We start from the raw sequence: 25900 nt of genomic DNA, 5'->3' as shown, positions 1-25900 counted from the left end.
ATCTTTTTGTACAATTTTTTCCATGATTTCATTGTTCTTTGAACAATTTCTTCCATCTTGTTTTGGAGTATGAAGAATGCCCTGTACTTAGGTGTAAATCTATTATTATGCCTTTTGTCTGCTTTCTTTATTTGTTCCCTAGTCAAATCCGGCAATAATCTTGCTAGGGTTGATTCCCTCATCTCCTTTTCCATTTTCAAACAAAAATGCCATTTGTCTTCTACAATTTTAGACAGTTCTTTTGGCAATTGTCCATCTAGTTCAAGTGGAGTGTACTTGAACTGTGCCATCATTCCATAAACTGTTTCTTCTATCCTATTATGTTCTTCTTTAGTAAACTTATTGAAATCAACTTTATTTAAGTTGCTTAAATCACCATTTCCAATCTTTTTACATAAAATATCAACTGAAGAATGGCTTACCTTTTCAGATTGGTCTTCTTCATCAGAATCAGGTTGAGCCACATATCTTCTTCTTTTCCTCGGCTCTTCCTGTGTTTCCTTGATTGGTTTCTTCTTTGTAACTTCCTCTTTAGCCTTTTGAGTGGAGGCACTTGTTGCAGCTCGTGTTGTAGGCTTTTGAGGTGATGGCATGGCAGATTTCTTTGGTTTTTGCTAAGCTAGAGGTTGTTCTGTTGCTTTTCTTTTCTTTGACTTAGCTTCAGTTGGTGCTTCCTTGGCTTCTTTGTCTTCTGCACCTTCCTCCTTGTCTTCACCCAGGCCTTGAGTTAATTCCATTTGGCCTTGTTCTTGTTCATCTTCATCATCATTGTCATCTTCTTCTTCTTCTGCTTCAGCCTCAATTTCTTCACTAAATTTCTTCTTAATCTTCTTTAACAATTTGTCTTTCTTCTTTAATGTGGAAGTAGTCTTTAATTCCATGTTTATTTTTGACTTAAATACATCATAAGTGCCAAAATGTGGAGCACTTTTATCTATTTCTTCTGCCAATAATGTAGTTATTGCTGCAGATGCCTCATGAACATTGATTTCATATCCAAATGGCCTTAGCCATCTCACTCTTGGAATTGCAGCTTGAATGTATGTGAAGTCAATATCAATGAAGAAGCATATATCAGTAACATGTTCTTCTACCAAAGAAACTGGTATTCTCACCCTTTATTTCATGGATTTCTTGAAATCTTTGAAATAACTTGTCATTAGGGTATCAAAATTTTCTCCTATTTGTTCTATATATTCATTGATTTGGGAAATAATAGTTCTATCATTCCTCCATGTAATGTTTTCGAAAGAGGGAAACTCATTTTGAACATAGAAGAATATACAAATTAGAATTGCTCCAAATTTGCATTGAGCACCCTTTGTCCTTCTTATGGCAGCTAGGTTTTCAGTAATCTGTTGTAGTTGTAGTTCTGCAAGATCATAAGTATGATCTTTTTTCACCAATTTGTAACCTACATCTACTGCAATACACGACACAATGTTGAGTCTACTGGATTGATAGAACTTATGGGCAATGACTCTAACAAAAAACTCAACTAGAGGATCCTGAATTGTATGAATTGTCATTCCTCTCTTATTCCACTGAGCACCAGTGTTCTTTTCAATAACCTCCTTCAATTCACTTCTCAAGGTTTTGAACCGATCTAGGGTAGGGTACCCTATTACTCTATGTATGATTTCTTTGGTTAATTTTATGGGAGTATCTTCTAACCATAAACTTCCACCATGAATTCTGCTTAACACAAGTTTAACCCATTTTGTCTTGAATACGGTGGGAAAGCTCAAAACTCAGGTCAAACCCTTTCTTTCAACAATTTTGAATTCATCTTTTAAGACTCCATCTACGCACAATTTCTCATAGGCTTGCCTTATTTCCATATCTCCTAGGGCTCCTATCTTACAATTGTAGCATCTCCTCACGTCTTGAACCATTACAACTTTTGGGGGTATTTGGGAGAGAGCTCTGGCTGGGTCATTTTTGTATGCAACTTCAGGTATGGGACAAAAATTAGGTTGCTTGACCTTATTAGACACTAACTGAACTTCAAATGACTTTTTGTGCTCGATTTTCTTGGAACTTGATGCCATTTATGCAAACTAGGGTTTCCTTTTTATGAAATATGAAATTGCGTAGCTCAGCACAAATGAAAAATACCTCAAGATCGATGAAAATACGTTGAGAGATGTTGCAATCTACTTGAAATGCTGGATTCTATGTTGTGAAGTTGCTCTGCTCTCTTTCTCTTCTTTGCTTCTTGATTGCGATGAGGAAAACTAATTAGAATTGTGATAATATACCCTATTTTCATTGCATTAAATGCTCAACTACCAACTCAGCTTCTGAAAAATTTTAACGTAACTCGGCATCAGTTATCAACTCGGTCACTGTTAGGATCTCGGCATGTGTTGGAGTTTAACTCGGCATCCAAAGATAGCTTGACAACATCATTTATATTTTGTCTTGACATCTTGTCTCATGTAGATTTATACTTTGCATTGCTTCTTTGTCTTGGGACTGATGTGTGATATAGCTTTGTATATCAGTCCTGTATACTTCTCATGCTTAGTTTGATGAAGTGTGATCACTTGACCTATTGGATGAAGTGATCCCTCCACTTGATGTGTTGCATTCATCTTTCTTTTTCCAAGTCTTATTCATTTTCCCCCTTATCTTTTCGACTTCAATCTTTTCTTTGCCCTTATTTTCTTCAGTCTTGGGTGCCTTTGATCTTGTAGGACAGTTTCTGCTGATATGACCAACTTTCAAATAACTGAAACATCTGGTTTGATTCAACCATCTTTTGTAGTTCCTTTGAAATGTGTTCTTATGTAGTTCTATGGTATATGTCCATATTCCTGACAATAATGACAGCTATACCTAGTGTTGTAATCCCAATGATAGTGACTTTCATTCCCTTTTGATTTTTTTTGGTTGATTTGATGTCCATATAGGCTTTGATCTGCATTCAAATGCTCTATGCCCATACTTCTTGCAATTGTGACAGTGTCCATCAAATTTTTGTGTCCTTGTAACTCTGGATCTGCAATCTTGTGTCATATGTCCTTGCATGTTGCACTTGTGATAGTAACTCTTGCTCTTGAGTGTATTTGGCTGATTGAATTTCCTATTCCTGCAAATATTAGCAGTATGCCCCTTCTTATTATAGTAATGACAAGTGGGTCTTGAATTCTTACCTATGTCATCTTTTTGCTCGACACTCTTTGATGATTCTCCAACCTCGGTGCTGTTGTATCCTAGTCCTGATGTATCATGGGCAGATTTTGGGGATTTCAGCAACTATTCAAAATACTTAATGGCTTCACTTGACTTGTTGAGATTCTCAGGTACCTCTTTTTCTCTATTCAATTCATTCTGTAGTTGTTCATTGTATATCTTCAAAGTAGAGATCTCAATATCTTTCATATTGAGTTCATGATGAAGGTTCATCATTTGGACAAGTGTATCCATCTGCATATTTGAGATCCTTGTTAATTTAGTACATTTTTCTTCAAGCCTATTTGCAAGATTTCTTTTGTCATTTTCTATCATGAATCTATCCTCAACTGCTCTTTTCTTTTGTTCAGTGATTTCACATATCATTATAGCCTGTGATTCATGTTACATCTTGAGAGATCTTATCTCCTCTGCTTGAACTTTGTTTTTCTCCATCAGTTCTGCTATTGCTACATCAAACTCTTTAGTGTCTCCATTGGCACACAGTTTTGTGGCATCAATCTCCTTATAGTTTATATCATTTTCAGCTATGGCTATATCCTTCCTTCTCTTCAAGGATTTTCTCAATTCTTCCCTTGCTTCCTCTCCTCCGTGTAGAGCTAGTTGCACATCAATCACTTGATTTTCAATAATCTTCCCAAGTTTGAAGACTTCCATCTTTAGATCTTTTTCTTCAAATTGTTAGACTTCTTTTTGTGAGAACCAGTTGCTCTAATACCAATTGTTGGAATATTCAAATGGGAAGAATTCTTCTGAGAGGGGGGGGGGGGGGGGGGGGTGAATCAGAAGTAATGTATTTAAAATCTTTAAACTGAAAGTAGATTGCATACATACAAACCTATCAAAAAATTATGAGAAATACATAAGAATCACCACATAACACTTGAGATTTTGGTAACCTAGAAACCCTCCAGGAATAAGAAGGTAAAACTGGGGTGGGGATGATACCCACAAAATTTGTTGTAGCAGTAAGGTTGTAACCACTTCTGATGGTCTTCCCTATTAAAGGCCTGCCCTGTTAAAGGCTTTACACTGTATCAATAGTGACCTGGTTAGAGGATTTACAAACACTTTACATGAAGTGTCACCTTGTTAAAGGATTTAATCACCTATTTAAAGGATCTATGAAATAGATGTTAAGATAACCTATTACCATAAGATTTTTATTCTAATACAATTGCTAGAAAGTATTAGGTACAATAAACCTGATAGATTACAATCCTTCAATTTCTGAATACAAGCACTTGATCTGCTTTTTCTGATCTTGATCCTTTGTGATCTGATAGTCCTTACTCTGAAAGTAGTTTTCCTTACACACCCTTGTATATCCACTCATATTATTTTACAATGAAATTTTGTCTTCCTTATAAAGACATTCAAGGATTTAGGGTTAGGTATGGATCTACGATCCATATTCAATCTCTATTTCCTGCTCATTGTTTGCACTTCTTCCATTGGTTGCATGCCTTCATCATTTTTCTTATTGGCTGCATGTAGATTGCATAGGAAAAATAAAAGATTCAATCTTATCATTTAATCCTTCGAGATTCGTCACATGTTGGCCATGAAAATGATTTACATATGAATCAATGAAGTTACAAACTCATATGTACATTCTGTGTTGATCAGCACTTGCTGATTCCAAATGCTCGGCACTAATAACAGACTGGCTTACTTGGCACTTGTTTCATTTCTGTATTGCTCAGCATCATCTATGACTCGAAACTTGAATATCACTTGGCACTTGTATCTGCTCGGAACTTTATTTTGCTCGGCACTTAAAGTCATTCGGCACTTGAACTTCACTCGGCACCTGATCTTCACTCGGCACCTAAAGACTACTCAGTACATGAAGATCACTCAGTACATGAAGATCACTCGGCACCTGAAGTCTTTCCTAACTCAGCTTTTGTTGTGGCTCAGCATACATGGTGTACTCGGCTCCAATATAGAAAGTAGTTAAGTGTATTGACACTCAAGTGTCAAAAACCATTATGAGGTTAACACCTTGATTCTAATTGGTGATAAAAAAGTCAAACTTGATCCTGGGCCTAAAGCTAAGTACATAGTTCTAAAGTCTAACGATCCAAGGGTTGAAATATTATACGTTGTCACAGGACATGGAACTTACATGATGACATCCACTAAAGAAGATGTTATTGAAGCTCTTATGCCTAACATAACTAAAGATTTATGGTCAATGTAATTTGATGGGAGCTCATCATCTTTGGTTCAGGTGCTTGAGTGGTTTTGGTATCACCTAAAGGGGAAAAGTTGCCAAAGGCTTACAAGTTGAATTTTGAAACTACTAACTACACAATGGATTATGAAGTTCTCCTCTTGAGTTTGGAATATGCCAAGGAAAAAGGAATCAATAAACTTAAGGTGATAGGTGATGCAGAGCTAGTTGTCAACTAGGTTCGAGGGCAGTATCAAACAAGGAAAAAAAGGTTGAAGGCTTATAGAAATAGGGTGTGGGATGAATGAGAGTATTTTGATTCTTTCATTGTCTTAGTTATTGATCGTGAGAAAAACTCAAAAGTTTATTGCCTTTTAGTCTCTACTTCCCTTCTTATTCCTCATCCTCAATTTAAGAGAGATGTGTAAATGGTGGAGATGACTTACCAACCTAGTGTACCTAATAATGACCAATAATGACAAGTGTTTGATGATGAAAAGAAAATAGTTGGTCTTTTAGAAGGGTGATCCCCTTTTTCTACTCTAAATTTGGAAGGTTCTTGAAGTGATGAAGTAAAGGATTCAAAGGAGGAGCATGTGGATAATCTCGATCTCATACCATTAAAAGGAAACATCATATCGAAGGGTCTAGTCACATTGGAAAATATTTTTTATAGAGAAGATAATGAAAAGAGAAAAGTAAATGATCCCAAGCCTTCAACTTTGTCAGATCATAAGAAAGTGAATATTGGTTTGGAGGAAAATCCCATGATAATTCTAATCTGGAAGGAATTATCACTAAGAGAAAAAGCAAAATTGGTGGGCTTGTTGAAAGAATATCAAGAAATATTCACTTGGAGTTATGAAGAAGTGAGAGGACAACTTTATTATTGAAGTAGTATCACTTCACATGTGGAGAACCAAGTTAATTGTAAATTATTTTCAATACCTTTGGTTGTTCAAACTCTTATCAATTATGTTCATCATATGACGATATAACATTTCATGCTTTCTCTTTCTTTTGTAAAGATAAATAATTAGTTGAAAATCTATTATATGTGATCACTTACTTTTCTTAGTATCTTGAAAATGTGTCTATGATATAGAAGGTCAAAGTTGCTTCATTCGATGCCTGTATAAGTAGTTCATTGGTCTTCCTGATGGAGTTTAAATCCTTATCATTGTGAGTTCTTGTTAGAAGTTTGTACATTCTTTAAGCAAGATGAAGTACTACAAATCTTAATATGTATTTTTCCCTTAGACCTTTTAAAATATAAAGTCTACATATTATGAGGGAGTCGCCCCCCTAAATGCAGAGGAAGGCCGCATATCAAGGGCCTATCCGAACGTCAAATTTTTTTTGTCACATACATTCTGTTGGGCTAAGTTACATCATTTTAAAGTGAAAAATATATTTACCAACATGTTCCAACATCTTTTCAGCTTTACTCACAGGGTCACTTTTCCTATCCACTATACTTTTGTTTAACTTACCCTCTAAAAACCTTCCATTTGTAACTATCAAGAACTTTACCATAAGTCTCCTTCACAATGACCTCTTTTCTCTCCAATTTTCTTATCAAATCATCATCAAGGAACAAAACATGTTCACCACCTTTAAACCCTTATAAAATTATGACCCCCTAAATATATCTCTTTGTATCAAAATTGACTCTTAGATTTGTGGTGACATTGCATAATATTTTGATTTTTTCCATCTAAATCATAATTTTTGTGTGTTCTTCAACAAGTAGCTTGGAATAAATGAATGTATTCCATGACACCTCATATGTTTGATACTTTGTTCATGAAATAATCTAATTATTTGTAAAAATGCCACTCTAGCTTGCAGAGTTTTGGGAAATGCATATGGAACTCCTAAAAAACCAAAACTAATTCGTGTTGCCCTTGAAATAATACCAATCTCCCCAAATTATGGTTAATATTAACCTCATTGTTAAAATCCTTGCTGCCAAGGAATTTTTTGATCTTAGGGGATAAAGACTAATCCCTATTGTGTCCCACTAATTTACACACTTTTGGTTTGAATCAGACTTTACTTTCTCTAATACCTAGTTGATATGTTTAGCAAATAATGAGATCAAATGAAACTCCCTGAGATTCTTTGATTGAATATGTACTACTAATACCGTCTATACTATGTTCATGAGGGGAGGGGATTTAATCCCTAAGACTTTTCCTAGATATAGTAGGTGTATTTTATGTGTGGCCTAAATTCATTCTTATCAAAGGAAGGTTTATCATTCTCTTAAAACACTTGAACTTGACCATCTTTCCTTTTTTTCGTGAAATGGAAGTCTCCACTTATTAAAGGTTCTTTCAAGAGACATATACTCTTCTCTTAATTTTATCAATTCTATATAACTTTCAAAATTAGACTCCAACTCAAAGACCCTCCCTATGTAATCCTTTTCTATAACAATAATTGCTTTCCCTTATTTATCATATATAGTGTTAGTTATTGGCATTTGATGAAGATGATGAAGTGATTGCTAATGACATGGAATTTCCATTGCTAGTAACAAGATTGTGATATTAAAACAAATTCAAAATGAAGGACATAATTTTATTTTTTTTGAAAACTTATGTGTTCTTGATTTACTATATTCTTAATGTACTAGGCCATGGTAGGATAGGTGAAGCATGAGTTATGTTGAGAATTATAGTGTGCACATAGATTCTAGAGGTATTTATCTTGAACTATCTACAATAACACATGTTCATTATAACTTGAGTTCAAGTTAAAGTTTATTTGGTGAACATAGGTAAATGGTTCATAGTGCAAGAATGGGAGTAGGAACAAAGAAGATAATTCAATCAGTGTGCTCTAGAGGAATATATTTTGGAGGTCTAGTTGGCGATACTTGATATTTATGATGTTATTGAGTTGTTATTAAAACCACACATTTATTGGTGACCTATGGATAGGGTTATATGACTCTAATGATTTGATAGTAAAGAAGTGAAGAGATGTAAATAATAAATAGTTAGATTCTTGATCGGTAAAAGAAGATTAGTTAGTGGAGCCAACTAAATATTGAAGAATAAGTAATGATGTGTCAATAATGACATGGAATATTATGTATGAATCTTATCGATAAGATATGGATCATGAAGAAGGTTCATGAACTTAGGGAAATGTAATACATTTGAAGTATGTTGTCAAATCAATGCACAATTGGAACCTGATGTTGATGCAAGCTAGAGATCGATTCTAATTTGCTTTTAAGATTTCTAAGAAGGGAGATTAAATTCCATATGAAGGGTTGAGGTGACAGAAAACCCTAAATGGTGGTATGTATTAATACCATTTATGCTTGAAAAAGAATATAGAAGTTAGAGAGACCAATCATGGAGATTGTGTGTGTGGTGGTAATAGATTGAGATTACCAAGGTAGTTATTCATAATGTAACTAGTTTCAATTCAAATGATGAGGTACCTAATTTTTGTAACACTCATAAGGAGGAAGTGATCAGACTAAAAAAATCAAAGTGGGATGTGTTGGTATAGAGAAGGACTGAGAGGGTGGGTGAATTAGTGCTTATAGGGAAACCACTAATTCAAACCACCAATATGATTACCTAAATATAAATTTTAAAATTAAGAGAAAATAACTTCTAAAATGAAATAGAAGTAAATAAAATCAATCAATCACACATGAAACACACATAACATTCTTATTTTTGTACATAGAAACCCTTGGCTAGAGAGAGAAACCCATGGTGGGGATTATACTAATAAGCCCTTCACTATAGTAAAAAGGTTTTCTTTTTTAGGAGCTACAAATACACTTTCTAGGGGTTCACCTTATTAGGAGTGATTTATACACTATTAGGAGTATGAGAAAGATCTACTCAGATCTACCTCACTAGAGGATTTAGAACTCCTTTTCAGAGTCCAGCCCTTTTAAAGGATTTACTCAAAGAGATTGGTTAGGGTCCACCTAGCTAAGGGATTTTTCACCATGTAACTATTAGGAAACAACAAGTTGAATGATCTATCTATAGCACTATCTTTTTGTCTAGCCCACTCATCTCTAACCAATCTATTACTTCTTATCACTTAATCCCTTCTTCACATTTTGATCACAACCTCTATAATCACACAATTTACCTACTTCAATCACCACATTCAATCATCATTTCTCTTCAAACAACATCATAAAAATAATCATTCTTAATTATATTAATGCCACTTAATCTTTATCCTTCATTAAAATTTAAAACTTCCCATGTACATACCGTATGTAATTCACATATATCGATGTACCTAACATATTGTCTATCATTGACTTGAACAAATTTAGGGTTTTCATGTATTATTCCCTAGAATAGTCAAAACATGTTTGAATTTTTCCAACTTCTTCTAGAATCCTCTTGTCATCCTTATTTTGAAAACGTGACTTCCACCTCATCTCATCTATGAATGATTAAGATACTTAATCATACCTTATGTTCTGACCACAGATCACTAATCAATTAATCTGTCATTACTAGTGTAAGAACATAAACTATGCATCCTATAATCATCTTCTAAAATGTATTAACTTTCTCATTATCATCCTTGTGCATTAGGATCACACACATAGTTTGTACACATCTAATACAATATGCCTCTATGACTACTATGCTTTACTTATACTACATTATGATCATCACCAAAAATATCTTATTTTTTCCCCTCCTTCATAGTTTTTTTTATTCTTAGTCATTTTCCTACTTACTAATCACTTGCCTTGCCTCATCGATCAATCCTTCTTCATGCAAAGATTGTGTTTTCGTCAATGATAACCACTTACTCAACTACCACTAAATGTCTTTCATGACTAATTGAGTTTCACCAATTCTCCTATCAATGCAAGAAATCTCCTCCTTTGGTATTGATGGAAAACTCTATACTCTGTGAAAATGATTTGCCTTGTAGTTGTTAACTTTCCATTACATATATATTCTCCCCCTTGGTTACTTCCCATTTTATTTTGGTACTTGATTTTTCATAGGTAACCATTCTCCCCTCTTTGTCAAAAATGACAAAGGTAACCTGTTCTCTCCTTGTATTTCAACTATCTTCAAATAGGTACTTACATTCTATCAAATACTTCATTGAAATTAGCTTGGATGACTCCAATAATTCCTCCAATGATTTCTTTAAATGTTGTATAGTGACTATCCATTTGTGTAGATTGATTGTTGATTCCTCCATTTAGTCCAAAGTACTCATATCAACTAAACTAATTATTCTTAGCATTCTTCACATTCTATTACATTAACTCCACTATAGGTGCTAGAGAGGATTGTAACTCCAATAAAGTAGTCATACTCCTTTCATGTTCTTTCTTTATTTGTTTGATCCTATGTATTGTCAACTTTACCTTTGTATTGTATTCAATTATAAAATTGTAAGTAAGATCAAAATTTTCAATTAAGGTATCAAGTTCCTTTTTTGCCTCATTCTTTCTCTTCTCTAGATTATTGGTAAACTCTAGTAGTCTTGATATTATGGTTATCAGTTGACCAACAAATTTCAATGTGACCTTCACTTCATTAACCTATTATGACAAAGTTCTTTGGTCCCTGACTATTGTTTCCATCAACTGGTAAGTCTTCTTCTCCTCATAGCTATCCTTTGTCAAATTTATTATAGATGTACTAGTACTAGTTCTTTTAGAATATCTCTGGCTACTTGTATTACTCTAGCCTTATAATTATTTTCTCACATTCCATCCCTTGTAGATTTTGCCTTTAATTTCTTAGAGTGTCAAATAAATCCTCGGGTTCATTTTTGTGATTTCAACATTCCTCAATATGTCATCTTCTCCTTCTTCCTATTCCTCAACTAGATTAATGTGAATGAAAGGTTTTCTCCTTTTCCTTTCACTTGTACTACTAAAGCTTAGCTTCCTCTAAGTTGTTACTAATTCCTTAGCAGTTTTAAGACTTTCTGCCTTTTACTTTATCGTCAGTGACTGGGCTATACCTTAGGAGTGTGATCAACTACTTCGTATGGAATTTCTTTAATTATTACCATGTCTCCACTAGTTTGATCTACTTCCTATTGTTTCATGTCTTGAACTTGCTTAGGCATCTTTGTTTTAACTTGACCAATAATTTATGATGGAATGCATGTTTGAGAAGGAATTGGCTTATGCTTTGCTAGGCTCACAAGTTGTGTCTTTCTCCATTGTCTCCTTTTCAAATTCTTCCTATGTATCATTTTTTCTTCTCTCATGCTTCCAAAATTTCATTGTGTACACTTTGAGTGTCACCTACTAGGATTCTTGAAATCCTATTTCTAATTTCCAAATCTTGTCTATGGGTTTCAACCAATATCTTAACCTCTCCATGATCCAATTCAAATGCTACTTCCATCAAATGCTCTTTTTGTAATCTCTATATCTACCTTCAATGTTATTCTCCATTTACCACAAAGGCTTGTTCCATTTACATAGCATAATAGACTAGTCTATTTTTTTAATCACTCTTCTCAAAGACTTTACCATGAGATAACTATTCATCTCATCCTTTTGAAATCATGTAGTGTTGACCCACTCAAGTAAAAAAGAGCATGTAATTTGTCCAAAATATAAGGGAACTCCAACACAACACCCATTATAATAAAATGTTGAACAAATTTTTTCATTGTAGCTTATTTTGTTTTATTGTTGCTTTATTGACGTAAATATTTGACTTGAAAATTATGGATTCATCTCAAAAAATTAGTCTAGTCTAGATAGAATATAGAAAGTGCAAGGGAAAAATACCACAATAATGATCATTGGGATGGTGAAGAAGCATAGTGATATATCAACATAGTGACAATATCCATTTAAATAAAACAAGGGTCCATACATCCACATTAGTCTAAAGTTAAATGTTGAAAAAAAAACTTTAGTTACAATAGAATGTTCCAAACTATGATCATAATTGTTCACCTTGTCATGTTCATAAAGACAAAGGAGCAATAATTGGGCATCTTGAAGGACAAAAGTTTAAATTCTTGTGGGATCACTTTCTTGCTTTTTTTGTGTAGTTTTCTTTTCTAAGCTATATTTTTTGGTGTTTCTTGATTTTGGTGACCTAAATTAATATTTTCTATATATTTTAAGAAATCATAACTATATATTTTAACTTCAAATTTGAATATAATATTTTCATCAAGACAATTTGGATGTGAAACTTAAAGTGGATTTTGAAACATGACTAATTTGGTAGTGGTTTTGTAAGAAAGATCATAGTGTTTTGTGATTCACACCTTGAATGGAGAGATTTAAAAAATAAGAATAAAGGGTAATAGTCTCACTTGAGATTTAGTCATTGTACATATATTATAATAGTGTGTAAATTCCTAAAATTCTAAACTTTTACAAAAAATCATCATAAAAAAACCTTCACAATCTCTTGGAATGGTACCAATCATGGATTATATAATTCTTGGGCATACTTACAATCTAATAGGAATAGTTGGGTAAATGCATGTTTATTAGGTTTTTCATATAAAAATATTACGATAAGATGAAATATGTAATTTTCTAAAATATTTAATTTATGATATTAGATTATGATTTTCTTTGTAGAATATGTTGTTAGCATATATTTTAATATTCACTTGCCATCAGTTGTACATATCTCTAACATTATTGGAATGGTTACTTGAATGTTGATGAGGTGTAAAGAAGAATATTATTTAATTGTTGATGGGGCATTGTCTCAATTTCAATGAACAAGGAGGTTATGCAAGGCGACCCTCATTAGGAGTTAGGGAGTTTTCATTAATGAAATTGACCATCTCTCACATTTAGATCTAATAGCTATATTGGGAAGAGTGGAACATATTAGTGAAATGTCGCGAACTCCTTGTTAGTCTCCATTTCCATGGGGGAATACTAGGTTTTGTTTAAATTGAAGGATTCTATCTTGAGTATCAACCATGAATTTGGTGGCAGTTTATTTTTGGAAACCACTTATATTGCTCTATTATTTTTGGCATATAAATTGAGGCATTAGAATAAGGGTTCAAGGGCTACATATCTGAAGTACAATCATGTTGCTAGAATGTTATAATATGAACTGAAGTGGATTGTATTGATGTAATAGAACATTTCTAATTTACAAATGTTCAATGTATATTTGGTGGTGAACTTTTTAATTTAAAACTAAAGGAAAGAAGGTTTCTTCATATATTTCTTTTTTCTTACTAGTCCTTTTGTGTTCATGATCTTGGATTTCATAATAGAAGTATGTCTATTATAGTGCCATTTATAGTTGTATACATGTTTATAGCTATTGAAATTCATGATACCATTTTTATTTCTCATATTAGAAACAACATTAGTATTAGTTTTTAAAAGTTCTATACCATGTGTTCACATGATTTTTTTTCCAAATAACTGCATACTCATTATTGTAGGGCTAGATGCTTATTCAAGCACATATTTTTATGTACTTAATATACTTAATGTATAATACATCAACGCAAGTTGCAAAATCATCTACTGAATATCAATACAAATTTATGAATACAATACAATAAAAATTTATCAATATCAATATTGTATTTTACATTCTCTCTTTTATGCTGATATCATCATTCTTTAAATCACATTTGGGATTTTCCATTTATTTTAGGGGAAGGTGTAGCTAGGGATTTGAGGCTATGGATCTGCATATTCTTCCAGGAGTTCAAAAGATGTTGATCTTTAATTACTGGTGAGCATAGTGTGTGTGTGTGTGTGTGTGTGTGTGTGTGTGTGTGTGTGTGTGTGTGTGTGTGTGTGTGTGTGTGTGTGTTGTGTGTATGTGCACGTGCACATGCGTACATGTGCATGTGCATGTGTGTGTGCACGTGCGTGCATGTGTGTGTATTTATAAATATTGAACATATGAATTAATAGTATCCATTTGAAGTACACATTTACTAGTAACGTGTTGCAAAGATAGTATTGGATATGTACATCACATGGACAATAGTGGTGTAGCGCAATAAATATTCTTCCAAGATTTTGTGTTGCTAATTATATTTGTAGTTCTCATAGACATGTTGCTTGTTAAATATATATCGTCTTCCTTAACCTCATAGCTTTGTCTATTGCTTATTGCAATCTAAGGAATTCAAGAAAATTATTGATGCTATCATGTAGAATATGGCCTCCTATTTTAGTCCTTCGTGTACTCATTGTTACTATCTGTGGTTCTTGTAGAGTGGCTATGATTATAGTTGTTGCATACTTGATCTCATACAATATTTTATGCAACTCTACCACCTTAGTAATAGTAATAAGAATTCTATAAAATGTTCTTTTAGCTTGCCAAACAACTAGACTTTCATGGGCAGAGTTTGGTTTTTTCACATTCAAATAAATGAAGACTCAACTCATTTATTGTGAGAAATTCTTCTTAAGAAGGCTCTACCTTCCTTAATAGAAAAAATATCAAAAATCCCTAATTCTATATTAATATGATTTAGCTTTGCAAATAGTGACACAACCCATGACTGTATGCAACTAGAGTCCCCATCATTGTTGTCTTTAGCAATGAAAGGAAAATTTGATAGATTGCTTGTGCTTTTCCTTCTTGACCTTTCCAATTGTAACTCAAGCATTGTTTTCCCTTGCCCTCTCCTCAAATAGTCCATGCATTTTTCAAAAGTGGAGAGTTTTGTTAACTGATCTAGCACACAGGACTCTAAAATCCTAAAGCACACCAGTGCATCATTTCCTATATGATAGACACTTGTCTCCTTAGAATGCTCTTGAGGTTTATCATTTCAAGTCCCCATGATAAAATTTGATGATTTTTTGTCGATGAAAAAATAGGTAATTTTGAATTATCCTCATCAACATATGTTGGAGCAAGCAAAACCTTCTTAGCCTCGCCAAACTCCAACTTCTTCCTATGGTCTTCTCTAAATGCTTCATTAGTTGTCTCTGAAGCCTGAGGATATATGTGAAATAATACATTTATTGCTCCCTTTACTAAAAGATTCTCCTCAACATGAATCAAACTAATTATGTCTATCTTTTCATTATTTAAATTTTATCCTCTATTAGAGAGAAGACAAAACCATAGACATGATTTTTGAAGGAAAACTACTTCTTGTTCCTTGGTGCCCATCCTGTCACATTCTTTACATGTAATAATAACTGTGATATACCTAGCTCAGAAATAATAGTCATTATAGCATTGATTTTCCTTTAAATGGTCTTGAATTGATTAGATATCAAATCAATCTCTAGAATTTCTTGGATAGAAATCATGTTTAAATAGTTTTCTTGCATGACACAACACGTTGGCCATGAACAATATGAGTAGGGAGATATCCAAGATCCATATTTATAGCAGCCTCAGGAACATTGGTGACTTTATTCTATAACTGCCTATCCTCTCTTCTATGATGATAAGAATCTGATAGCACAAAAGTAGACAAGGATTAGTTTAATTTCTTAGAATCACTATGCATGAATCCAACTAAACAATTGTTAGCAAGTGTGGACACAACTAATACCCTAATGCAATAGGAAACTAAAACTTCAAATTTCACTCACTTTATATAAGATTAAAAAAAATTCACTGAATATAAGATGCAAACATTATATAGTGAATTATTCAAGAGAGACATTGTGCATAAATTTTTCATTATTTCATTTTGTAAATGAGATTTTTGTGGAGGTTTGGTTGACTAAAAATTAATCACTATTTAAATTTTTCAAATTGTTCAATAGAATGTTTGTCCATATGTTATTGAAAAGGTTGGTTCCTAATTGTTAGAGATGTTATGTCTATGCATCAAAATCTCTAACCAATGAAATCTATACCATTTTAAAATTCATTTGATTTGCAGGGTGATGTAGGTTGAAAGAGACTTTAGAAGCAATGGCACAGTAAAATGGATAGTTGGATTATCAAAATTCTCATTCTTGCAACTTTTTTCTTACTTCAAATGGTTGAACATCCTTATGCATTCATTTTCCATGATAGAGGTTACGAGGAGTATTGAAAATAGGGTGCCTAGGATGTCCATACGTCCCTTTTTGTCGGCTAAAAAACAGATGTAGTGGTAAGTATATAGTAAACATTTTGTCTCCTTGCTTTATCTTTTACATCAATGGCATAATGGCTAACATGAAAAACATGGACATAATGTATGACACTCTTTGTCTTCTTACATGATTGGGTTGATAACATTTTTCCTTCACCTCTTGCAAGTGTTCTCTTGCTTGGGCAACAGGCAATTTGAACTTCTTAGCTCTTCATCACCACCCATCACAACATGTCCTTAAAACATCTTTTGTAGTGGGGTGAGAATAATCAAAACCCTTATGATTTGAATCCACAATACATACCTCATTGTAGTGTTTCCAACTTGAATACCATTGCAAGAGGACCCCACAACATCATTACCTTAATGTAAAATGGGTGCAACCACATGATTAGATCTACTATTGCAATAATCTAAATAGGTGTCATACCTTGGTATCTTGTTTTCATCCTGTCCAATGGGCTGATCCATGGTTATAACCATTTTCACTTTTTGATCAACATGTTGACTGAATGACATGGTATGAATCATTGGATCCAAAGTTTTTTCTTCATTAGAACACCCACATGATGACTAATTTTTGCATTCATTGTGATCATTTCTAGGCTACAAGATCAAAATAAGTGATTCACCCTTGTTCGGTATACCAAGAATTGTGTGAATGGAATTATATCCTATATCTCTTGAGGAAGAGAGCAATACTTGTCATAGTTGGTCATTATTGCTTTATTTTTTGGTGACACAAGGACTCTTCTGAGTTCTTTCTTTCCATCCCTATTTATTTACAAAAAACCATTCCATAATGTGCAATTCTACTTCCCATAACCAAAACTAAAATTGAGTTGAACTAATAATAAATTCTCTTTATCCTACAAGCTGGCAAGATCACACGCTTATACCACTGAAATATCCCTTGTTAAATTCAGCCTCAAAATTAGAGACTCAAGGAACTTCGTTAAATACATTGCAAACAATCTTTGTACATGTTGTTTCACTATTTTAGTCTATTAATGATTTCTTGAAATGATGTCAAATGTGTTTTAAATGCTCTCAAATTGTTACTAAGATGTCTATGTAAAGAACCATAATGCAGATGCAATTGTTTTTGAGTTTTGAGTGCATATAGATGATCCATCCTATGTAAATATGTAGGTAGACATTAATACAGACAATTGTCATGCAAACTAAACATGAGAGAGATAACTTTTGACATTTAAAATCCTTGTAACTACAATAATGTTAGAATGCAATAAAATTTCTTATGTAGTGAAATGATGGGAAAAAGGTCAACTTTTGGTTTACAATGATGTATCTAATGTAATTAGCAAACTCCATAAATTCCTATCAAAATGATCAAATTGGGACAAGGATTTATATATTGGCCATTGATGTATTTGTACCAAAGGTAGGTTCCTCATCTCTAGATCTTAGTTTCTTTTTCTAAAAGTTATGGGCCAATTATGCATGTCAAATTCGGTAGCCACCCTATTTTGATAATAAGCTCTGCAGAGTTAGTGAGATAGTGTTTCATAGTGAATGAAAAGGCTTTGGGATTGAAGCCTCAACTTTCACAAGGGAAGCATTTGGGGTACAATTATTCAATGGTTTCTTGGGCTACATATGGCCCCTTCTAGAGATTCGCTCGAAGGATTTGTGTTCTTGATCTTCTCTCTTCCAAGATAATCTAGTATTTTTCTCCCAAGAGATCTCAATAAGTTTGAAAAGGAGGCACTTCTCTGTTTGAGTAGGCTTAACTGTAGAATAATGTTAGCATGAAGAGGTTCTTCTCCTTCTTGAACTTCAAGATGATCATGTCTATGATCATTAATGAGAAGTATTTTGGAGAGGATTTAGGGGTCTTGGAGGAGATTATTTCCAAGGCGATTAAGGAGTCTTTTGTGTATCATGGGTGTTGTTAATGTTGGGGACTATATTCCTTGGTTGAAGTGGCTTAATTTACAAGGGTATGAGAGAGAAACGATCAAGGTACAATCACATTTGGACTTGTATATGCAAACATTATTAGAGAACCTCATCCATCTATAGCCACTTGTAGTGCCATCAATAGAGGTCTATGAAATCTCATCTCAAGGTGGTGGTAGACCCACCAAAGACCTGAAGATAAATATCCAAACTAATCACTGACAAGACTATTTTTGGTGATTACTTTGGATATTTATCTCCCAGTAATATTTTTTTAAAAATCATGTTGGTTGAAATTTTCACCAAAGATTTGTCAAAATTTTGACTAATGCATTGGTCATGGGTTTGGCATGCTAGTTGATCAAGGACAAGCATTGGTCGAACTTTTGACCAAACTTTGGTGGAAATTTTGACCAATTCATTGGTCGTGGGTTTGGCATGCTGGTCAGTCAAGGGCCAACACTCGTTAAACTTTTGACCAATATTTCATAAAATTGTTGACCGAACTTGGTCACTCACCACAACACAAGCCTTTTTTGACCAAATTCTTGGTCAAACTTTTGACACATACAAGATTTGGTCAAAATTTTGATGACAAAAATAGCGACAAAGAAATTGGTCAAAAATTTGACCAATTTTCATTTGAAAAATGAGTCAAAATGTACTAGTTACTTATACTACATTATTGTCATTGCAAAATATATCTTATTATTGCCCCTCCTTCATAGTGGTTTTTACTCTTAGTCATTTCCTACTTACTAATCACTTTCCTTGCCTCATCAATCGATCCTTCTTCATGCAAAGATTGTGTTTTTGTCAATGATAACCACTTACTTAACTACTATTGACTATCCTTCATGACTGATTGATCTTCACCAATTCTCCTATTAATGCTAGAAATCTCCCCCTTTGATATTGATGGAAAACTCTATACTCTATGTGAAAATGATTTTCCTTGTAGCTGTTAACTTCCCCTTATATATATATATATTCTCCCAAGTTTGGTTACTTCCCATTTTTTTTGGTACTTGATTTTTCAAAGGTAACCTATTCTATCCTTATATTTCAACTATCTTCAAATAGGTACTCACATTCTGTCAAATACTTCATTGAAATTAGTTTGGACAACTCCACTAATTTCTTTAAATGTTGTATAGTGACTATCTATCTGTGTAGATATATATATATATATATATATTCTCCCCCTTGGTTACTTCCCATTTTTTTTGGTACTTGATTTTTCAAAGATAAAGATTCTCCCCTCTTTGTCAAAAATGACAAAGGTAACCTATTATATCCTTGTATTTCAACTATCTTCAAATAGGTACTCACATTCTGTCAAATACTTCATTGAAATTAGTTTGGACGACTCCAATAATTCCTCCAATAATTTCTTTAAATGATGTATAGTGACTATCTATCTGTGTAGATTGGATGTTGATTCCTCCATTTAGTCCAAAGTACTCATATCAAGTAAAATAATTATTCTTAGCATTCTTCACATTCTATTGCATTAACTCCATTGTAGGTGCTAGAGAGGTTTGTAACTCCAATAAAGTAGTCATTCTATTTTCATGTTCTTTCTTTATTTGTTTGATCCTATGTATTGTCAACTTTTCCTTTGTGTTGTATTCAATTACAAAATTGTAAATAAGATCAAACTTTTCAATTAAGGTATCAAGTTCATTTTTTGCCTCATTCTTTCTCTTCTCCAAATCATTGGTAAACTTTGATAGTCTTGATACTATGGTTATCAGTTGACCAACAAAGTTTTTTGGTCCTTGACTATTGTTTCCATCAACTATTAATTCTTCTTCTCCTCATAGCTATCCTTTGCCAAATTTATTGTAGATGTCCTTGCCTCAGGAACTTGTTTTACAATAGAATTGATTAGGGTGTCCATCTAATCTATCATGCTAGCATCAATATCATAATTCACATCAAGTACTAGTTCTTTTAGAATATCTCTAGTTGCTTGTATTACTCTATCCTTCTAATTATTTTCTCTCATTTCATCTCTTACAAATTTTTCCTTTAACTTCTTAGAGTATCAAATAATTCCTCAAGGTTCAATTTTGTGACGTCAACATTCCTTGATATGTCATCTTCTCCTTCTTCCTATTCCTCAACTAGATTAATTTGAATAAAAGGTTTTCTCCTTTTCCTTTAACTTGTACTACTAAAACTTAGTGTCCTCTTCGTTGTTACTAATTCCTTAGCAACTTTAAGACTTTATGCCTTTTACTTTATCACCATTGAATAGGCTAGATCTTAGGAGTGTGATCAACTTCTTCATATGGAGTTTCTTCAATTATTACCATGCCTCCACTAGTTTGATCTACTTCCTATTGTTTCATGTCTTGAACTTGTTTGTGCATCTTTGTTTTAACTTGACCAATAATTTATGATGGAATGCATGTTTGACGAGGAATTAGCTTATGCTTTGCTAGGTTCATCGGCTGTGTCTTTTTTCATTGTCTCCTTTTCAAATTCTTCCTATGTAACCTTTAGCTTCTCCCATGCTTCCACAATTTCATTATGTACACTTTGAGTGTCACTTACTAGGATTCTTGAAATCCTATTTCTAATTTCCAAATCTTATCTATGGTTTTCAACCAATATCTTAATGTCTCCATGATCCAATTCAAATGCTACTTTCATCAAACGCTCTTTCTATAATCTCTATATCTACCTTCAATGCTATTCTCCATTTACCACAAAGACTTATTCCATTTACAGAGTTAGCCCATTTTTTTAATCACTCTTCTCAAAGACTTCATCATGAGATAACTATTCATCTCATCCTTTTGAAATCCTCCAGTGTTGACCCACTCAAGTAAAAAAGAGCATGCAATTTGTCCAAAATATAAGGGAAATCCAACACAACAGTCATTATAATAGAATGTTGAACATATTTTTCATTGTAGCTTATTTTGATTTATTGTTTCTCTAGTGGCGCAAATATTTGACTTGAGAAATTATTGATTCATCTCAAAAAATCAGTCTAATCTAGTTTTGAGATAGAATATAGAAAGTGCAAGGAAAAAATACCACAATAGAGATCTTTAGGATGGTAAAGAAAATGTATGTTGAAGAAGCGTAGTGATATATCAACACAATGACAATATCTAATAAAATAAAATAAGGATCCATACATCCACATTAGTCTAAAGTTGAATGTTGAAAAAACACTTTAGTTATAATAGGATGTTCCAAACTATGATCATCATAATTGTTCACCTTGTCATGTTCATAAAGACAAAAAAACAATAATTGGGCATCTTGAAGGACAAAAGTTGAAATTCTTGTGGGATCACTTTCTTGCTTTTTTTTGTGTCATTTTCTTTTCTAACCTACATTTTTTATGTTTCTTGATTATGTTGCCTTGAATTCATATTTTCTATATTTTAAGAAATCATAATTGTATATTTTAACTTTAGATTTGAATATAATATTTTCATCAAGACAATTGGATGTGAAACTTAAGGTGGGTTTTGAAATGACTAATTTGGTAGTGGTTTTGTAAGAAAGATCATAGTTTTGTGTGATTCACACCTTGAATGGAGAATTTTTTTTTTAAAAAGAATAAAGGGTAATAGTCTCACTTGAATTTAGTCATTGTACATATTTTATAATAGTGTATAAATTCCTAGAATTCTAAACTTCTACAAAAAATCATTGTAAAAAACCTTCACTTTTGGTTAACACACTCATGCCAGGAGGACATTCCACCCATTGTTGCCATTGTAGTTGCAACTATTGGTGTAATGACATCGTGATTTACTATCCAGGCCATGACCAATGCTCCCACTTGAAATGAGGAAACATGCAGAATATTGGAACTTCCATTGGCCCTGTGATTTGTATCTTCACCATGAAAGCTTATCTATACCCAACCAACATAAATGGTACAAATCATGGATAATATATTTCTTGGGTAGACTTACAATCTAATAGGTTTAGTTGGGTAAATGCATGTTTATAAGGTTTTCCATATAAACATATTATGATAAGATGAAATATGTAATTTTCTAAAATATTTAATTTATGATACCACATTATGATTTTCTTTGTAGAATATGTTGTTAGCATATATTGTAATATTCATTTGCCATCAACCATATACATCTATAACATTATTGGAATGATTACTTGAATGTTGATGAGGTGTAAAGAAGAATATTATTTAATTATTATTCTCTAGGATACTTAGGGCATTGTCTCAATTTCAATGAATAAGGAGGTTATGCAAGGCGACCCTCATGAGTTATAGAGTTGTCATTAATGAAATTGACCATATCTCACATTGAGATCTAATTATTATATTGGGAAGTGTAGAACATATTATTGAAATGTCATGAACTCATTATTAGTCCCCATGTCCATGGGGGAGTACTAGGTTTTTCTTATTGAAGGATTCTATATTGAGTATTAACCATGAATTTGGTGGCAATTTATTTTGGGAAACCACTTATATTACTCTATTTTCTTTGGCATATAAATTGAGGCATTAGAATAAGGGTTCAAGGGCTACATATGTGAAGTACAATCATGTTGCTAGAATGTTATAGTAAGAAGTGAAGTGGATTATATTGATGTAATATAACATTTCTAATTTAAAAATGTTCAGTGTATTTTTGGGGGTGAACTTTTTATTTTAAAGCTAAAGGAAATAAGGTTTCTTCATATATTTCTTTTTTCTTACTCCTTTTGTGTTCACGATCTTGGATTTCATAATGTTAGTATGTCTATTGTAGTGTCATTTATAGTTGTATACATGTTTATAGCTATTGAAATTCATGATACCATTTTTATTTCTCATATTAGCAACACCATTATTATTAATTTTTAAAAGTTCTATACTATGTGCTCACACGATTTGTTTTTCCAAATAACTACATACTCATTATTGTAGGGCTAGATGCTTATTCGAGCACATATTTTTATGTACTTAATGTACTATTTTTCTACTTCCCATTATATTAGTAATACTCATATGTGTAGATATAAAGATAACTATATGAGCTTATACAAATTCATCTAATAGAAAATAAATGTACAAAGGGTGAATACATCATCATACACTATGGTGATATATATACCTTTAGTGCTTGAAAAATTACTTCAATTCATATTTGCTAGTGTTAAATGTGCAAGCTACTTTTGGCTGAAATTAAAACCACGAACTAATCTCAGGATAAGAAATGAGGGGAGTCAAAATAGATAGAATATTCATGTAAAACTAAGTGGGAGCATATGTGTGATAACCAAGAGGTGAAGAACTTATACCTAAACATATTCTAATGGTTGTGATAGTAATTGTTAATATTCATATTTGTAGATTTAATATCTAATATTTTGGACAACATTGTATCAATAGTAGCGGCTTTATAGTTATTTTTGTTAATGATAACTATCCATAATCCAGTAAAATGTGTATTTTATTCTAGAAAGCAACCATGTGATGCCACTCTGCACAAGTATGGGGTGTTAATACATTATAATTGGTCTCACTTGTTTTAGAGTTATTTTGGACACCTTGATAAAAAAAGCATGCTGATTTGACCTCTGGAACCGTAATTGTAAGTAAAAGAGTTGTCTTATAAATCTTTGTTAAAACATGAATAAGTTTAAAAGCACAATATTGAGACTGACTTTATAGATCCTCTCCTCTAAACAAATTAGCATATTTCAAGTGAATTTCTTTCCACCAATGTTTCAAATCACTGAATTTCTCTTCGGCTTTCTAGCATCCTGGTGATAGATCACATAGAGTGATTTGAAATGTTAATGAAAAATCTTCACACAATAATACCACTAGTACTACTAATCAAGTACTTCACTACGGTCCCAGTCGCCCAACCTACCGGCAGCAACTTTATTGAAAACTGAGTCGCTCCATTATTTAGCAAAACAACGACCGATAAACCGGTCGACGACCTGCAAAAGTTTAGCAGTCTCCTTCCCAACATGCGGATCGGAATCCACCGCAATCTGATTCAGATAAAAACAGTGGCTCACCTTCTCCGACACGACTATTGCCACGTCATGCCCCGCCCTTCTCATCGCCTCGCAATACTCCATCTGCGTATCTCTCATCAGATCTCTCGCCGCAACGCCCACAAGAAACGGCGGAAACCTTATCTTCTCCAATGGCGGCGCAAGTGCTCCCATCGGGCAGGTGATCGGGTGATCTTTCGTGCTGCCCACCGGCAAACCAAGCGCCAGAAACTTGTCCACCATTTCCAGCGTCAAAAACGCCGAATCCGACGGAATCTCCGCCTCCGATTTACTGCGCGCCGATCGCACAAAGCCCGGATGCAAAGCCACGCCGCCGCGCAGACAAACGGGCCGCAGCGTTTCTTCGCACTCCGCCGCCCGTGCTGCCACGTGGTGCACCAGATTCCCTCCCGCGCTGTCGCCGATAAACGCGCACCGCGTAAAATCGGCGTGCTGTGCGAGCCACGGCTCCTCCTTTTCCCCACGTGCGACTTCCCCGAGCCACGCGACGGCGCCGAAACAGTCGTCGACCGCCGCCGGGAGGCGGTGCTCGGGGGCGAGCCTGTAGTCCACCGACACGCAGATGACTTTGGAGGCCGTTACGATGCGCGAGTAGAAATGATTGTACATCTGCCAGTCGGCGTGGCTAACGCAAAACCCGCCGCCTTTGAAATGCACCAGCACGCCCAGTTTGTTATCCGCATCCTTATCCAGCGCCGCACGAGGCAAATAGATGCGAATCCAGACGCCATTTTTCTCGCCGATGGAAACGTGTCTGGTGGCGACGCCGTCGATGAAAGCGTCGTTGGATGGCAGCACGGGCGTTATGAGCGGCTTCCCTTCTTCCGGCCCTGTCCATTCGCGCTCGACTGAGCCGTCGGAGAAAATTTTGAGCCATCCGGAAACTTCATCGACAAGCTTTCTTTCCGTTTGTGTTGTCATTCTGAAGAAATTTCCGTTTCAGTTAATATTTGGATTAATGGTGAAGCGGAAACCAATATTTATAGAGTAGAAAATTTTGAGTCATTTGGAGACGTCATCGCCAGCCTGCCATTCCATGACGAATGCCTTTTTGACCACTCGGCGTTTGATTCCGTTATTCTCCTTCGAGATTCAAGGGTGCTTTTTTCCAAATGTGAATAGGAATCATGTGTTTCCTTTCATATGAAAATACGAATCTTGTGCGTTTTTCAATCCAAAACAGGGATGATGAACATATAGGAAAATAGGAATCATCAAGAGTAAGGTAGGTGTCATAAAGCACAGCTTAATATTCTTATGATTTTTCTTCTTCTAGAAACCTAGTTTTGTAGGCTTTTTTTTTAAGGCTTTACTCAATTGGTAAAAATAGATATTAATTAATATTGAGTGGTAGTAGGTTTGATGTTAATAAAAATAATAATAATTAATACAAAAGCAGTAATTATGTTTGTATTATTGTATTGAATAGGTATCACAAGTCAAAATGATAGTTCATGCCTACGATAGAATACTTATGTATTTGTTTAGGCACATATATTCTAAGTTGACTGATCAATGGACTAA

General features: G+C 33.8%; 1 protein-coding gene across 1 annotated transcript; it reads right to left on the bottom strand.

Annotated features, from left to right (window-relative positions):
• Positions 1–23935: 23935 nt before the first annotated feature.
• Positions 23936–25562, bottom strand: LOC149557918 (strigolactones hydrolase CXE15-like). Its single transcript, XM_089832373.1, has one exon. It carries the CDS (start codon positions 25295–25297, stop codon positions 24257–24259), a length of 1041 nt encoding a protein of 346 aa, XP_089688499.1. The 5' UTR covers positions 25298–25562; the 3' UTR covers positions 23936–24256.
• Positions 25563–25900: the final 338 nt, after the last annotated feature.

The sequence above is a fragment of the Cupressus sempervirens genome, chromosome 5, assembly GCF_028749045.1.
Source record: "Cupressus sempervirens isolate cs-2001-9-10 chromosome 5, ASM2874904v1, whole genome shotgun sequence".
Taxonomy (NCBI): Eukaryota; Viridiplantae; Streptophyta; class Pinopsida; order Cupressales; family Cupressaceae; genus Cupressus; species Cupressus sempervirens.
The sequence above is the reverse complement of the archived record's forward strand: the minus strand, read 5'-3'. Positions and strand labels throughout refer to the sequence as shown.

Bases quoted from the DNA above. Each gene is read 5' to 3' on its own strand.
- LOC149557918 (XM_089832373.1), bottom strand. From the start codon at position 25,297: ATGACAACACAAACGGAAAGAAAGCTTGTCGATGAAGTTTCCGGATGG.